This window comes from Scardinius erythrophthalmus, assembly GCF_964197995.2.
Source record: "Scardinius erythrophthalmus genome assembly, chromosome: 8".
NCBI classification, from domain to species: domain Eukaryota; kingdom Metazoa; phylum Chordata; class Actinopteri; order Cypriniformes; family Leuciscidae; genus Scardinius; species Scardinius erythrophthalmus.
In genome coordinates this window covers 16,915,439-16,933,726 of record NC_138228.1, presented here as the reverse complement: position 1 = coordinate 16,933,726, position 18,288 = coordinate 16,915,439, and the positions used below count along the sequence as shown (strand labels likewise).

The 18,288-nt window shown below is 36.5% G+C and overlaps 2 protein-coding genes across 5 annotated transcripts; one reads left to right on the top strand and one right to left on the bottom strand.

Annotated features, from left to right (window-relative positions):
- Positions 1-301: 301 nt before the first annotated feature.
- On the bottom strand, positions 302-9,249 carry bend7 (BEN domain containing 7). The gene is made up of 10 exons (XM_081372150.1): positions 8,898-9,249; positions 7,424-7,492; positions 7,082-7,357; positions 5,665-5,796; positions 5,304-5,593; positions 4,172-4,397; positions 2,034-2,147; positions 1,780-1,821; positions 1,497-1,535; positions 302-1,417 (listed from the first exon to the last, which is right to left on the bottom strand). The coding sequence occupies exons 1-10, from the start codon at positions 8,959-8,961 to the stop codon at positions 1,368-1,370; spliced, it is 1,302 nt and encodes a 433-aa protein (XP_081228276.1). The 5' UTR covers positions 8,962-9,249; the 3' UTR covers positions 302-1,367.
- Positions 9,250-10,225: 976 nt separating this feature from the next.
- prpf18 (PRP18 pre-mRNA processing factor 18 homolog (yeast)) lies at positions 10,226-16,177 on the top strand. Of its 4 annotated transcripts, XR_014030677.1 has the most exons (12): positions 10,265-10,456; positions 10,576-10,653; positions 11,991-12,017; positions 12,712-12,816; positions 12,905-13,018; positions 13,219-13,368; positions 14,061-14,129; positions 15,120-15,260; positions 15,360-15,431; positions 15,521-15,676; positions 15,762-15,904; positions 16,092-16,177. XR_014030677.1 is itself a non-coding variant. In XM_081373309.1 (11 exons), exons 1-11 carry the CDS (start codon positions 10,391-10,393, stop codon positions 15,840-15,842), a joined length of 1,059 nt encoding a protein of 352 aa, XP_081229435.1. In that variant the 5' UTR covers positions 10,271-10,390; the 3' UTR covers positions 15,843-16,177. The 4 variants fall into 4 exon arrangements, 2 of the variants coding, with proteins under 2 accessions (XP_081229436.1, XP_081229435.1); XR_014030676.1 differs by lacking the exon at positions 11,991-12,017 and having other exon boundaries at positions 10,226-10,456; XM_081373309.1 differs by having other exon boundaries at positions 10,271-10,456; positions 15,762-16,177.
- Positions 16,178-18,288: the final 2,111 nt, after the last annotated feature.

The window sequence follows — 18,288 nt, the reverse complement described above, 5'->3', positions numbered from 1 at the left end:
CAAAATAAACTATAATTTCAAAGATGATAATTGTTTTATTAGACATTTAATATTGTTTTTGTAAATTCTACATCCACAAATGCAAATATAGCCTACCAATTTTAATCTTCACAGTTTTATGAAATAAATATATATACGATTGCAACAAAAGCATTACAAACATTTTAAATATATGCTTTTTATGTCCTTTAAGTGTTGCGGTTTTGTTTCTTCAGTGTGACAGAAATTTTACTTGATGAATTTTTGAATATGGACACATGACTGTATGGTGGGGGAAAACAAGCATATTTTAAACAGGTTTAGATCAACCATTTAGGACACAGCCATAGTATTTATTTGACGCCAAACAACTTTCCACTAATAAACGTAAAATTGAGCTTTTTTTTTTTTTTTACAACAGGCATATTAAAAAAGAGAAACAGACATAATATCTGTGCGCTTAAAGGAATAGTCACGCTTAAGCGTTTTCAACCGCATCTGCAGCATTCATTTTGAGTTATATCTCAGTTTGGGAAAGCAAACATCAGTCTGAGGTGACAGTTGTGCACTTACAGTGGACGTCTAAGGGACAAATGTGCAATGTAACTGCATTTCTGTGCATTTAAAACTGCTTTTAAAAACAGACATGACTCGAGCCACAGATGCTGTCCAAAAAGCTTAACTAGTATTTAAACCAGATATTAGTTATTCAAGCATTTGACCATGAGGTAAAAACCCTTTGTTACACAGACGCAGGACAATGTTCATATTCACTCATTTGTACACATTCAAAAGACACTAAATCCTCTTACACAGGAAGTCAAACAGTTACATTTCTACATAACCAGTCTGCCAGATTATATAACCAACGACACATTAGTAAGACTATGTGCAGCAAATGTGACATTAAGTACAATTAATATAGAAACTGCAACATATTTCACCAGAAAGTGTCAATAAACAGCACAACCGTGAAATGACATCAGTTTGTTGCTTGGCATGGCAGAGTGAATTAAAGGCACAGTCATGTTTTTTCAGCAGTTCTGCTGATATCTGTTGGTGAAGCATTTGGATGAAGCTGAAAAACTACAAACACTTCCATATATTAATTGAACACAACTAGTGACATCTGGGACGACCCACTTTAAAATGATTAAGTGAGAGTACTTGAGTTACAAAAGTGTGTCCGTAGTTGTCGGGAGGGGTCCTACTGATCAGCCAAATGTTGCCCTTTCTTTCCACACAAACATTCTGTCTGTTACACAGCTGACCATGAGAATTTCAAAGCCATATCTGTCGACACGTGCTACAGTCTATATGGACAAAACTATTAAAAATGACTCCTTTGTGGGGGTAGGAGATTGCATTTTGTTGAAAACAATCTCTTCTCAGGCAGTGTCCATAGCAACTAGACATTCTGTTCTCTCATAAACAGCACCTGCGGTACAAAAGAAAGTGTTACTTAAGAATAATGGCACTTTTTGAAAGTGATATGTTAAAGGTGTGTATTGCTGTACCATTTTGCATCACAGTTTCCACCTTATCAACAGTTTTCTCTGAAAAATAACATACAAAAAGGAATAAAGATGACACAATACTAGTGGGAATAGTATTCCAATGGATTTTTCCCTCTAAAGTTATTTAAGAAAAGTTGTTATCTTTAACTCGTGGACATAACCAGTCTAATAAATCATTTGGTATTGCAAAGAATGCTGGGATATTGTGAGGTGAAGGACACTCATCAATCTGAAGTGCTTTCATTCATGCAGTGTGTGTGGGTTTGGGTCAGTGTCTGAGTACCTGTTTTGTGCTGAATATCACTACTGTCTGAGGTTGTCTCTGCTGCAAATCATTAAAAATAAATCAAATAAATGATACCATTTGATAAATTCACTTTTTAATGATCAATTCATTATTTTAATAGGACTCAACTAGCAAACATCAATCATGAAGCAGCAGCATTGTTACAACAGCATTGCTCTCTCTCTTTCTTTTTCCCTTGCCCTGTCTTTTTAATGTCTCATGCCATCTATTTCTCTTTCTCACGTTCTCACCTCTTTTTAAGCGTCGACGGGCAAGTTTAATCTGGTCTTGCAGAATCTGGACCCAGTCTCTAGGGCCGGGAAGCTTCTCAATTCCATTGGCAGTGCAATACTTTTCTGTGAACACTAGATTCATACACACAGAAAAAAATTACAGATTAAAAACATCATATATACATTTTATTACAGATTTTATTTACATATACATACATACACATACACTCATAGGCCACTTTATTAGGTACACCTGTTCAACCGCTCGTTAATGCAAATATCTACTCAGCCAATCACGTGGCAAAAACATTAATGTAGACATGGTCAAGACAATCTGCTGAGCTGATAGAAATTCAAGTATACAACCGAGGTCTGCAGAAGAGCATCTCTGAACACACAACATGTTGAACCTTGAAGCAGAGGAGCTACAGCAGCAGAAGACAATCTGGTGTCAGTCCTGTCAGCCAAGAACAGGAAACTGAGGCTACAATTCACACAGGCTCACCAAAATTGGACAATAGAAAATTGGAAAAACGTTGCCTGGTCTGATGAGTCTCAATTTCTGCTGCGACATTCAGATGGTAGGGTAAGAATTAGGCATAAACGGCATGAAAGCATGGATCCATCCTGACTTGAATAAGCGGTTGAGGCTGGTGCTGGTGTTGTAATGGTGTCGGGGATATTTTCTTGGCACACTTTGGGTCCCTTTCTACCAATTGAGTATTGTTTAAATGCCACAGCCTACCTAAGTATTATTGCTGACCATGTCCATCCCTTCATGACCACAGTGTACACATCTTCTGATGGCTATTCTAGCAGGATGTGTCGTCACAAAGCTCAAATCATCTCGAACTGGTTTCTTGAACATGACAATGAGTTCACTATACTCAAATGGCCTCCACAGTCACCAGATCTCAATCCAATAGAGCACCTTTGGAATGTGATGGAATGGGAGATTCGCATCATTGGATGTGCAACTGACAAATCTACAGTGCTATGCATAAGTTTAGACACCCATGCTAAAGTTGACTAAAAAGAGGAATAAAAAATCATCTTTTGGAAATTGAACTTAATGCCTTAATTTAAAAAATGAGGAAAAATCCAACCTTTAAGGACACAAATTTTCTTTGTGAATGAATAATGTATGGTAAATAAATAAATGTTCTTCCTTAAAATACAGGGTGCATAAGTTTGGACACCCCTATATTAAATTCCCATAGAGGCAGGCAGATTTTTATTTTTAAAGGCCAGTTACTTCGCGGATCCAGGATACTATGCATCCTGATAAAGTTCCCTTGGCCTTTGGAATTAAAATAGCCCCACATCATCACATAGCCTTTACCATACCTAGAGATTGGCATGGTTTAATTTCAGTTAGCCTAATCGCTAGTTTGATTTGCATTGAGAGATGATCTTATGGAAAGTACTCCATGCCAATCTCTAGGTATGGTGAAGGCTATGTGATGATGTTGGGCTATTTTAATTCCAAAGGCCAAGGGAACTTTATCAGGATGCATAGTATCCTGGATCCATGAAGTAACTGATGATTAAAAAAAATAAAAATCTATGGGAATTTAACATAGGGGTGTCCAAACTTATGCACCCTATATTTTAAGGAAGAACATTTATTTATTTACCATACATTATTCATTCACAAAGAAAATTGGTGTCCTTAAAGGTTGGATTTTTCCTCATTTTTTAAATTAAGGCATTAAGTTCAGTTTCCAAAAGATGATTTTTTATTCCTCTTTTTAGTCAACTTTAGCATGGGTGTCTAAACTTATTCATAGCACTGTATATCATGTCAATATAGACCAAAATCTCTAAGGAATGTTTCACCTTGTTAAATCTATGCCACAAATAATTAAGGCAGTTCTGAAGGCAAAAGTACTAGCAAGGTGTACCTAATAGTATATATATATATGTATATATATGTATATGTATATATGTGTGTGTGTGTGTGTATATATACAAAAGTTTTCCTGTGAAATGTTTTGCATGTGTGCACCACATGGTTTAATATTTGATTATCTAAAGCAATGACATTTTTAAGTGTCCAAAAATGTTTTTTTTTAGAGCTACTGTATAGATTCATCATAATGTTCTCTACATTGATGTTGAGTAAGTTCAGGTCTGGTTTATTTATTTTCACACACCTTTAATGGCTCCAACTATGTTTTGATCGAGTCCTTTCCTGGTGTCATTCAGACCTCTCTTCCTCTTGCCGTTGGGCAGTGAATTCGCCAGAATTGTATCATCAAAGAACGCACACACCAGTTTCCTGAAGAGCAGGCTGCCAGAGCGTGTGTAGTTCAGTAAGATAGAGTCCAACTGTGCTTTAGGAATAAATATGTCATAATCCTCGGCCAACTGTACCTCCGGCTGGGAGAGACAGACGGGCGAGATATTAATAAAAGTCATTAATACACAGTCACCTTTAGATGGATGAGACAAAAATAGAAGAAAAAAACAAACAGTCATTTCTAAGTCATGTACATTACTCATTATATACACAATTGTCAGTACGAACACAAAGCCTAAAGAGTTGTGAAACTGTACTTATGCACTCATCCCTTCATTTTTTTATAGCACTTACTCATTCTGTTTAGAAAGAAAGACATGGCCATAATCTGATGGGTGCAAACATGGTCCAAAACAAATAACTTGCCAAGAGTAAAAATGTGGGTTGGCAAGTAAATACAACTGGCTAACTGGTGCTTCTGAAACATGCCAGGGTTAATTCTAAGAAGAGGAATGAGGAACGAGGAAAGCTTCCTGAGGTATCATGAGCAAGATTACGCAGGTGTATCCTTCCTTCACATCATAATGCCAGTGACACACTTAACAACTAGCTGAAACATCCTAAGACTGAACTGAACACACTTACAGACTGTTTCCAATGACTGGAGCAGATTTTAAACACCGACTGTGAACACCGACTGAACGCGACTCGGTGTGTTTGGGCATGATCAGTCGTAAGTATCAAATTACATTTATAATCGGCCTTACAGTCGTTAAGTGTGAAAGGTTGTGGAGCTAAGACGCAAGGAAAGGAAACATGGATGCACAAATATTATATTATATTATATTATATTATATTATATTATATTATATTATATTATATTATATTATATTATATTATATTATATTATATTATATTATATTATATTATATTATATTATATATTTTAAAAAGTAACTTTTGATGACAAACAATTTTTCACAATTCACCAATCCCTTGGTAGTACAAAAAATGTATTCACTCCCACACACATTCACAGCGGTGTACCTCTGTGGTGCATTGGCCTCTGGTGACGCTGTAGTGAGAGGGAGGTGTCTTCACACTGGGAATGGGATCTGGGATAAATGTTGCCACTGTGGAGGGTGTGTCCTCTCTGGACTGATTAATCTCAGTAACAGTATCGACCTCAGCAGGTGGAGACAGATGTGTGCTTTTTTTAGTGGCTGCGGTCAGAAGTGTCACTCTGTGACCTGGCCTCCTCTTTCGAGTCCTCCTCCTGGAGATAGAGGCTCGGGACGAGGAAAGTGAGACCTGGGAGACCTGCTTGTCCTGGGTCCCTGAGAGTGCAGCAGAACACGGGTAAATGCGGCTGTACGTGCGTTCAGATGAGTTTAGCAGATGAGTTTACCTCTCTGAGTTTGGATCAGTTTCCTCATGGTACGTAACTCCAGCAGAATGGCCTGCAGGGTGCTCTTGCAGTTACACATACAGCAGCTGGGCTCAGTTGCCATGGCAGCAGGCGCAGGGGGCAAGGCCGTGTCTGAATCAGAACACAGATGCATCGTCAACACAACGCCCATCACTGATGATGTCTCACACCCAGAGGCTCCAAGCACCCGGCACAAAAGCCACCTGACTCTCTGACTCCAGACTAACAGTGAGAGAGTTATTGTTTCTTTTTGTGTGTACAGAAGAAAGACATTACGTGTTTGCTGTGTTATCCAAAGCTGTCTAGACAGTTGCTGCTGCGGTGCCAGACAGTACATCTTTCTACAGCCAACAGTCACATAATACAACTTCCCCTGGTAAGAATCCCAAGGGGGGTTCATGTAATATCTTCCTATGTTTTCCTATGTGAAGCCCTTCAAACTCATGATAAACTGCAATAACTATAGAGGTTAAGATAAGTGGTGTGGTAGTGGCAAAAATCTGGAAAATGATAAATACAAAAATTCAATAAAATGCACTAAAAAATTAAATGTACTAAAATCAAATCAAATATATCATTATAAAATTAATCATATTTAGTAATGTCTCAATGTTATTGAATTAGATTATGACATGTCCAAGTAGCATGAGCAACCAAATAATGCCAACTTCAGTTTTCTACATAAAGTAACCAGGTGTAGGTCATTATATTAACCCTTGACATTCACAAAGTATACTTTTTTCTTAATTTTGAACCATATATTGATTGTCTTACCTGGTAATGCACTGTTTTTAATGCCTAAACTAATAAAATGTTTAGCTCAAATGCAATGTAAGTCACTTCGGATAAAAATGCTAAATGTCAAAATTTAAGGCAAACTTATTTTTTTGTGAAAAGTTTTCCTGAAAATGTGCTTGTGCTATATTTCTTAAAAATAAATGCTACTTTTTTATCATTTGTCATCTAATGCAATGAAATTCATATCACTGTAAAAAAATAAAAAATAAAATAAATGCTGCCTTGTTTTTTTTTTTTACAATCAACTTGTTTAAGTCATTTTAAGTTAAATTACATTAAACTGACAAATTTAATTTTTGAACAAAATTTGTTGAATCTTGTATAACTTATAAAAAAAGTTAAAATAAAATAGCCCAATTTATAGTGATGAGTTAAAGCAATGCAAAAACATATGTTGTCGTAACTTATTGATCATATAATTTTTTACAGTGTACATTTTTAAGTGTGACTTAAATGTCCAAATACTTTTTGGGGCCATACAAATACCATCATAGTGTAATATACATACCTAAACATGGTTCTGTTTTGCATTGGATATAGATTTTTCTCACTTAACAAATCTTCTGAAGATTACAAAATCTCTGGATTAGAGACTCACCATTAGTTTTCAAGTGGTTGAGCATCCTCTGGGTTTTGGAGCGTGTGCCGTACTGGCCGTGAGCCAGAGGCAGGACTGAGCTCCAGCCGTCCTGGAGATGTTCAGGAGCTGGGCTCTGTGCCACGGGCAGGCTGAGAGCCTCTTCCTGTGGCTCTTGTTTCAGGGTCTCTCCCTCTCGTCCAACTCGCTGGTACACTCGTCCTGTCTTGTCACTCAGCAAGCGCATCATGCCTGTTATCTGTTTCTTTATCTCCATCCCTTCGTCACCTAACCAGACTGAGAGACACAGTTAACACAGAGATTCTGTACATGTCATGAAGTGTGTGATGAACCATAGTATACCTTCACTCTCAGAAGCTGCTTCTCCTTCAGTGTCGTTCTGGTCTACATCATCCATTTCATGGCTAAAATCTAAACGAATCACAGAAGAGTTTTTGTTTTAGTCTTTTAAGAGATTGGAGAAAAACAGAAAAGCTGAGGGAAAGACAAGAAAAGTATGATCCATCCATCCATCCATCCATCCATCCATCCATCCATCCATCCATCCATCCATCCATCCATCCATCTATCTATCTATCTATCTATCTATCTATCTATCTATCTATCTATCTATCTATCTATCTATCTATCTATCTATCTATCTATCTATCTATCTATCTATCTATCTATCTATCTATCTATCTATCTATCTATCTAGGCCTTTTGTTCTATCTATCTAAGATCATGCCAAACATTTCATGTTTCATGAGAAACTTTTCTTATTCTTATAAGAACTAACTAAACAAAATGACACATTCAAATAATGTCCAAAATTGTACATTACTTGTGTTTGGTGTCCACAGCTATACATAACAGATATGCATAAATATACATGAAATGAATGACATAAAAATGCAATGAAAACTGACATGAATAATTAAACGATCTGTCTTGTACACACTGTATAACTGCACTTAATCATTATTATCGAGTATATATCTGTCTCCCATGAAGTATAAAGAGTATAAACATCACATAATAAATATAATAAATTATATACCATAGATTAATAATATCCATATCCGTTTTATATCACATACTTGTTTTTTTCCAGCTATATCCACATTTTTGAAAGTGCAATGAGGCTGAGTTTTGATTAGAACAGAGATAATCTTTTTTTTTAAATAAAAATAAAAGCATTCACATAAAACATTGAGGTCTCTAGGACATTAAACATAAAACCAGTAAATGCAATGTGTTTCAGCATATTTTTTAAAAGTCCTACAGTAAATGAATTAAAAAAATACAAGAATAAAAATAGACTATTGCATACAGGCTGTCTGAATTAGTTGTTAAAAACTGCATGCAGGATTAAAACCAATCTAGTTTTAGATTAAGTGCAGCAGCACGTTGATTGACATGCCACGCACTCTTGCTGTGATGTCACTCTCCACAGCAGCTGTATGCGTGACGTGTGTGCGGTGCAGATGTGATGAAGTGATGCTGCAGGACCACCTGTAGGCTGCGTGACTGTGAACATCTTCATCCACACCATCATCACATTCACGCATGCAGCAAACAGACCTTTATTCTATTCTATCACGCTTGAAGAAGAGCACATGGACAAACTATACAAATAATTGACTATGAGCGCCGCTGAAAAACACGCGATTAAATCTAACGAAGAAGCCAAACGAAGCGTCTGACATTGCGATGATGCGAGGACAATGAGGGAATGATACATTGTCTCACAGGTGCATTCCAGAGTGCTGACGTAACGCCTCCGCGATGTGCCCTATTGTCTGCTGTCATCTCCCAGGACTGAATGTCCGCTTACCTGCATCATTCACCAGTTTAAAGCTCTGAGATTTCCTGCTCCGCTTCCTCTCCACAAACTCCATTTTAAGGGCAGAGCGGTGAAGAGGCAGAATCCAGCCCAGTTCATCAGCACACAGGCTCTTTAATCACTGACAAACTCATTAAGTCCAGCTGATGAAGAGTGAAGCGAATGAGCTTTAATAATAATCGCGCGTCTCTGTGGACCGATGATGATGATGATGATGAATGGTGGTGGTGAGGAGGAGGAGGATGATGGACAGGACGCGTTTACATTCTCCTGCGGGGCTGCTCGTTTATGATGTAAATAAATAAACCTCTTAATTCTTTCAGAATTCGTCACGTCTATTCCTTTGCGCCACCTGATGGTCGCTAATATTTGTAGGGCGCAAATATGAGGGTCCAGACTTCCATCAGACAGACTGGGGGGAAATGAGTTCTGTTGTCAAGAGTAGAAGAAACTTTGAGTTTTGGCAGTCTGTGACTAGCCTACTCCCACAATGCGTTGAAATCACTGTAAAAAATGACATGACCAATAAGTTACGACATTATGTTTTGTTCAACTAAAAGATTCAAATAATTCGGTTTAATGTAATTTTAGTCGAAATGACTTAAATATCCAAGTTGATTATACTTAAAAATTAAAGGCAGCAAATTAGAGTAAACTTTTTTCTTTTTTTATGTTGTATTTTTTATGCTTATACTAAATGAGAGATTAGTGAAAAGGGAATAGGGGAAATTAAAAAGAAAAAAAATACTAAGATATTAAATATTTTAATTTATAAAATATATTTAAATAAATAAAATGAGCCTAAAATGTATCGATTTATAATAAATCTGGAACATCATCATAAAATAATGTAGTGAACAACTGTTGTTTAATTAACGAGCAATATAAGTAAAAAAAACACACACACACACACACACACACACACACACACACACACACACACACACACACACACACACACACACACACACACACACACACACACACACACACACATACACACACACACACACACACACACACACACACACACACACACACACACACACACACACACACACACACCATATTCAACATTTAGTGTACAATTTGAAAATGCTCTGGATCAATGTTTCATGCAACTGATAAAGGCCTACTATACAAATGCAAGGTAGATATGTTTAATATATTAAATGAAGAAGACCGCTTCTCCACAGATTTTATTCAGAATGTTTAAAAAAAGATAAAAATACAAACTGTGTTCTTTATATTGCGATCACATGAACTCGGTGATTCCAAGCACCGATCAAACTTTTTCAGCGTCTGTCTCGGATTTATCCACTAGATGGCAGTGATGACTGAGATTGATCTCCAGCAGTCTGCACGAACGGAAGCAGTGCATGGAAGTGTAAACTGCTTCCCGTTGATTGTTTATGTGAAAAAAGTGACATATTTTGTCATACAATCTTAAGTATTTTTGTCATTTTGTGTATTTTTGTTGAGTTATGGACATCCTCAAAGCAGAGATCGCGAGGAAAAGAAAGCTTATAGAGGACAAAGATCTCATAGACGTGAGTATCGACTGTTCTAGAACGTTTTATAGTTCGACCCTTTACACAGCTGTGTTTTTAATGCAGTTGTGTACAGATATGTGGGTTTGTGTAATGATGTACTCTTGCTGTTTCCCCAGGACTCAAAGAAATACTTCAAAAGGGCTGATCTCGCGCGAAAGGAAGAGGAAGAATATTATAAGAGATGTGGATACAAGGTAACGTTACAAACGTCAGCTGTGAATATACGTTAGACAACTTACGAAAATTAACCATTATTTATTATAGTAAAAGTGTAGTAACCATGTTTTTTTGTCGGATTGATTAACATTTGTAGAACCGCAGCCAGGTTTACTACAAATACCATGCTTAAACAATGGTTAGTGTCGTAAAACATGGTTATTTTGTGGTTACCATGGTTTAACTATAGTAAACATGTTTTTGGTTCTGTGTGTAGTAATACAAATGGTTAATTTTAATTACATCATGAGTCATACTTCCATTAGCTGGTCACAGCTGAAAACTACGGAGCCCCTAAAGGGACCTTTGCAAAAATAAAAATATACAGACTTTCACGTGCGCACGAGAAACTATCGTGATAGTTTTCTCGTGCGCACGAGATACGTTTCTCGTGAGCACGTGAAAGTCTGTATATTTGTATTTTTGCAAAGGTCCCTTTAGGGGCTGGGTAGTAAATACCACATTGTATTTGTTATGTAATCCGTCCTGATAATATCTATAAGGAAATAACAGCTATAAGGAATTTTAAAAGACATTTTCATCTATAAAGAATCAATTTATACAGTGAAAAATGAATACTATAAATACGTAAAATATTTAGTTTCCATTGTTACCTTATTATGTGTTTTACTCAGTGTAGTTCTGTACTGTTAGATGTATTATTTAAATAAACTTTATTCATTATTTTAATATTTTTTACATTTATTTCAATACATTTATTTATTTAGTTTAATCTGATTACTTGTTATATTTTTACTCTGTTTTCGCAGACCCTAATTTTAAAGTGTTATTTTAGTTGTATTGTTTTATTAATTTTTAATTTGCTTTTATTTTTAGAATGATAATGATTTTCATGTTAATTTTAGTTTACTTTTTAGTCATTTCGTTATGTGCTTTTGTCATTTTATTAGTTTTTTATTTAGGATTAATTTATTTTTATGTCAGTTTTAGTTTGTATTTATTTCCAATAATTAATTGAATTGCTTTAACTTATTTCAGTCTATTGCCAAGGCAATATTTCTCATTTTTGTTTAGATTTGTTTTTCAAGTAATATTTATATTTGATTGTATTTAAGCTTTATTTCAATTAACAAAATGTTTTTAATAGTTAGCGACAAAGAAGGGTCGCTCACTTGCCTGTCAGTCATCCTCTGTAGATTTAAAAGAAATGAACTGTCCCATTTAAAATGTGTCTTCCCATACTTGTGCCTTCGCTCTTTCTCTCTAGTGTTCTCCTCCAGCAGCGTCTTCTGTCTGCTGTGTATCTTCTCATATTGTGTTTCCTGCTGTTTGTGTGTGTGTTCTGTGAGTTTAGGTTTCTAATGAGCAGCCTGTGAGACAGGTAGGGCTCAGGCAGACAGAATGCATGCTGCCAGAGAGAAATGTTTGACCGGGTTTCGGTTTCGGCATGACTGAAGAACATTTGTGTTTAATTGCCTTTGCTCCCAGTGTTGCACAAAGCTGAAGGCAGCACTATCCGAATTTTTAGCCCAGCCTGCATAATGACCGCAGTAAAATCATGTGACAGAGGTGCCTACCCCGGAGCAAATCACGAGTTGCTTAAATTCTAGATGTCTCTCGCCTGCTCTTTCATTTGTGCAATGCTCTTTTTGTTTTAACTTCCCTATTCGGTTTTGATTTAGCAGTGCACTGCATGCATGGTGTGTTAAATTCAAATCAGTGTCAAGAAATACAGCTTCAGTGTCAGATTCCTTGCTGTTCACCCATTGCATCTTGGGAGAATTATGTGCGCTCATACTTCTACAAGATTAGAAGAAGATTTAATCCAATTTAAAACATACATAGCTGCATGATTATATGGAGAAGTATCTGTTTTTGGCCTTTTTGCTGGAAAATCTGGCCAGGACAGTTTTTCCTTTTTGTTGTTTATTAATTATTATTTTGCAAGCTGCCCTTCTCAATCTTACATTTCTATGCTTTGCAGTGGAATCACCCTGATGTAACCGTAATAAAATGGAACAAAGAGACCATTTTCTTCTCTATCTCTCTCTATATGTTGAATTTTTTTTCCCAAGCTGGACAAGACTGAGGATGAGCAGCCTCCATCTACATCAGCCAATCCTGTGCTAGAACTAGAGCTCACGGAGGAGAAACTGCCAATGACGCTCTCTCGACAGGAGGTGGGTCAGCCAATCAGAGCTCACCGAATGGTACTCGTATACTGTGCTTGTTTTCTTGATGAATAATCAATCTTCTTGCTGCGTGTAGGCGGTCAGACGTCTGAGGGAACGAGGCGAGCCGGTCCGTCTGTTTGGCGAATCCGATTATGATGCTTTCCAGAGACTCCGCAAAATTGAAATTCTAGCACCAGAAGTAAACAAGGTAAGACCCAACTTTCCTCTCGCCATCTTGACACTCTTGTCGTGTGTAGAGTTTGTTTGTTTACCAGGAAACCACATTGAATTTTCCTGCAAGAGAAACTCGCTTTGCCAGAGCTTTCAAGTATATACTATATTATTGACTGACTCATGCTGAATACTCATTGACATACTTCTTATGGATTACCTTGTCTGTGTGTTTAGGGTTTGAGGAATGATCTGAAGGCTGCCATGGATAAGATCGATCAGCAGTATCTGAATGAGATTGTGGGTGGAGCAGAAGGTTCAGTTTTACTGGACACACAACACGACCTCAAAGTGCATGAAGAAAATACCACCATTGAGGAGCTGGAGGTAAACCCACACACACATAGAATCCACAACACTAACTTCAGCTAATTTATAGCAGGTCAATTCCAGAATCGGTAGAAAGATGTCTTATTAGGAGTATTTTAATCATGTTTCCGCTAGGTGGCACTATAGTCTTACATCTGCAATCAAATGTTCTCCATAACTGCAAAAACAAGTTCCCTATAATACTCCTCTTGAAAGGAATGAAAAATAAACATGAGAATCCATCAATATTGTCCACACTTTTGTGTCCTGAAGGACGCTGTTTATTCAATCTCAATTAGGAAATTATTGTCCCTAAAATATTTTTACAGTAGAACAGATAACAAAAATATAAGCTTGAGACTTTCAGACCTTTTTATTGATGTATAGTTTGTAAAGTTAATTATATTATTTTACTTTACAACGAACAGGACACCGGCGTCATGCAAATGTGTTGTTAAATCATTGAAATGTTAACCTTAAGTATCAGAGTAAACTTCAATTGAACCTTTTAGGTCAAAGGGGTTTGGCTGACCCTTATATAATTTGGCTGACCCTTAAATATTTTTGGGAAAAACTGAACTAATCTATTTACAATTATATGATATCTGGCTGTCTGGATACTAATGCATTTATGATTTCAGTAATTGTATAATATAAGATTTGGCTCATGTCTGATGCTACATTCATGTCTAATAACCTGTATAAAACAGGATCTGGGAGCGTCTCTTGGCACTGGTAATGATGTTCGAGACATGGACGTCATAAATAAAGTACTGAGGGTATGTATTTTTTAATTTACTGTGGTTTTACGTTTCTTTGAGGGTGAGTGTTTATCTTGAACTGATTTTTATAGAAATGCATTCAGCCAATATTCTAATTGATTAATTATTTAAATTAAGGATTAAAAATTAAGAAACATTAAAAATGTTTAGCCTGAATGTAAGGATGATCTTTTCACCACCCTGCTTGGACACACAAACTCCATGCGCTGACTGAATGTTGTGTTGTGTATGCATGTGCCCGCGTCCAATCACGTGATGACATTCTCCCGGAATCAGTTTGTCTGCTTATTCTGTGGTAATCACACCTCAAGACATTCTAAGTGTAATTTTCTTCCTAAATGAACAGGATAATGTACATATTACGGAAAATTTGGAGAATATGAAAAAAAAAAAAAAAATTAAAAATTACTTTTACTTATTAACAATCTGCTTTCTGTCTGCTGTTCGTTTCCAAGTCAGACATAATATTATCCTTTATTCATTCTGCCTTGGTAATAAATGTAAAATTTGTTTTATTTGCTTTATTTGCAGTCACACAGAAAACTTCACTGTAAAATGCAAAGAATGCTCATTAAAGATACTGTGCATTCTTGAATCACGCATTGAATTTGACATCATCCAAAATTGTTTGTTTTTCAAATAATACAAATTCTATTTTCAATATATTTTTGAAAAAAGGTTGTTTCAAAATAAACGGCTAACCTACCCATTCCTTTGCATGGCATGCAGAATTCGGCGTTTTTAGTCATTTTCACGGATCCGTGTGAACAGGGATCATTTTGAAGTCTGTAAGCGGAACTTTTCAAACGCACAATTATTAATACATCGTTGTCTTGTAAACACCCTAAATTATTAACAAGAAGCGATTGTCGATTAACCGTTAGCATCCCTAATTTAATTAAATAATGATTTAATAATCATCTAATGCATAATTTAAGCGTATAACCATTATCTTGTGTGCCTGTATATGCATATATGTTTCTGTAGTTCTTGCTGGGCGTGTGGGCGAAAGATCTAAACAGCCGAGAGGACCATGTGAAGCGCAGTGTCCAGGGCAAGCTCGCCAGTGCCACCCAAAAACAGACCGAATCTTACCTGGAACCTCTTTTCAGAAAACTACGCAAGAAGGTACGCTGTTCTCCATACAACGCTTATTAAGTGCTTGTTAAGCTATTAGATATAGATTCACAAGCCTTTTGTTTAACTCATTGTGTCTTCTGTATGTAGAATTTACCAGGAGACATTAAGGAGTCCATTACAGACATCATCAAGTTTATGCTGGAGAGGGAATATGTTAAGGTTTGTCTTACTAATTACAATACTTTGAATTTCTGTTCTTAATTAGTATATTTGTGAAGAACCCCGACTAACACACTGTGTGCACGCAGGCAAACGATGCTTATCTGCAGATGGCTATAGGAAACGCTCCATGGCCCATCGGTGTGACCATGGTGGGCATCCACGCTCGTACTGGACGTGAGAAGATCTTCTCCAAACACGTCGCTCATGTGCTCAATGACGAGACCCAAAGGAAATACATTCAGGTCTGAAATGACAGTGTGATATTACATAGTTACATTGTGTTGTTTATCAGGTCAGTGATCGTCTTTTTTCTTTTCATTTTTTCAGGGGCTGAAAAGATTAATGACAATCTGTCAGAAACATTTCCCAACAGATCCCTCAAAGTGTGTGGAGTACAACGCTCTGTGACGTACACATCGCAACATTCAAAGTCGTGTTGTAAATAACTTATTGATTGTAAATATACCCCAGTCTTGAGAACATATGGATTTCTATAGCAGTGGTTTTCAATCCTGGGACCCTCCGGTTTGCACGTTTGTGTCTCTCTTATATAACATGCCTGATTCAGATCATCAGATTATTTGGTGAGAGTTCCATGAGTGTTACTGAGTGTGTCAGATAAGACAAATGTGCAGAGCGGTGGGAACCCAGAACCAGGATTGAAAACCACTGCTACAGGATTGAAAACGCCACAGTGTTTTTCTTCTTTTTTAAAAAAATAAAAGCTGATGATACTGAAGTGATTATTTTTTCATTCCATTTATTGATTCTTGATGTATTTGCACTTAATTATACATTACTGTCAAAGTGGGCCGAACGCTATGGAAAGCGTTAATTAATTTCTCTAGAGTTGTACATCTGTTCTTTGAGAGAAAGATAAGACAGTCCTTTTAAGGATGAATATCAAGACGAGTTGCAATTTGATGTCATTTTCTGACCTGAGTTAAAGGAACTGCTGAGTCACAGGAAGAGTGGGTGACTTCCTCACACTGGGACCAAATCAGATTTAAAACATGAATAAGCCAAATTCGCACAACTTTGATTCTTGGATTTCCTGCTGACTTCCTGTCACTTTAAGATTTGGGAAGTCTGATTCATTTTAGCTATTTGGTTGACAGATTCAATTTAAAGATGCCAATCTCAGTGGTCTCTGTGCAGCAGGTTTTCCTAAACAGGATTGTGAGGGAACTGCAGAGGGTTTTTAAGAATGAAAAGCTAAATCATTTTTTCTCCAGTGTTTAATGTATGTTTGAGCATTCCAGTTTGATGCTATCACCCTAAAAGAGTTTCATTTCTTATGGGCATGGCATGTGACTCGCAGTAGTTTTACTGGTGAAAGGACTTCTCTCTTAACTAGTCCTCTGGTTATTAGTTACTTTGACATGTAAATCAATTCACCACAGTTTTTGTTTCTATGTGCCATAGTTTTGGTTGATCTTAACCAAATTATATCACTGTAATATCATTTGTTATTTGAAAAGACATGTACAATTGTACAGAAAACACTGAAAAGTCAAATCACAAGACAAGTTTTTTTTTTATTACCAATAAGATAAAAAAAATTATAGTGGTGCAATTTGGCTTAAAAAACAAAGCAAAAAAAAAACTGAAATGCAACTCATATGATTTTTTTTATGATATATTATATTTCTAATGATAGTGAATTTAAATATGGTATTTAAAAAAAATGAAGGTTGGGACTTGAGTATATCCATTGGGATTTGATTTGATCGTTGTCATTTGAGTTACAGGTTGTCCCTATATATGTATACACACACACACACACACACACACACACACACACACACACACACACACACACACACACACTTAAAATAATGTGCTATTGTTATGGCCCATGTAACCTATACAGATGTAACATGTGACCCTTTAGATACCTATGAAATTTCACAATTTTCGATTGATTCCAATTTCGATACCACAGCTAACTAACTAGCCAAACAAATATAAAGTTCAAACATTATTGAAGGCAGGTGAGTCTTCAGTAATAAAATGAGATGACAAATAAACAAATTACAATCAACAGCTCAAATAAATACAGTAGAACAAAGATGCAAATTAAATAGTGTTTTATTCAGAATAAAGCCTACAGAAATTAAATAATCAAACATAAAATAGCACTTCTCTTCATATTTTGTTGTTTGATTAACATTAATGTCACAGACGGCAGCAGGAATATTAGGCTGCTGTCACTTTAAGACCCAATGCATGGATCCAGTACTGTTGCACATGCATTATCTTTTTCCTCTGTTTACATTTAGTTAAGACATAACCGACTGTGTTTGCTTGAACACTCGCCAAGACAGGCGAGTTTTTTGTTGTGTGTATTTTTACATTGAAGCACAAGAAGACACAAATTATTTTTATTATTTAGATTACAAAAAAGTAATCAAGAGCTGTTTTGGCGTGCACACAGGGAACTGTCTGTGTGTGTGTGTGTGTGCATAGAACTGCGAACTGAAAAAACAGCGAGAGAGAAAAAACTCATGTCGTGCTTGTGCTTGAATCTGAATAGTTAAAATTGCTTAAATGTTTAAATTGACAAGACTTGTGCAAATTAAAAACTTTCATGATGATGTAGCAATGGGCCGGTCTGGCAAGAGACAATTCAAGATGGTCCTCGCGATTCTAGGGGCACCGTCTCTATAGCGCGTTTTACGTGAAGGTTGTGCATTTCCTATCGCAGAACTGAGGCATTCTGCTCCCGTACAGTGGGCATTAGCACACCGTTGAAATGGGGTAGTCTGCGAAAGAACTGAAGTGTTTAACTTATTTTTACTGATTTCAAAACCCACTCTGATACCCCTGGCAGCGCCTGCCATGCTTTTGTCAA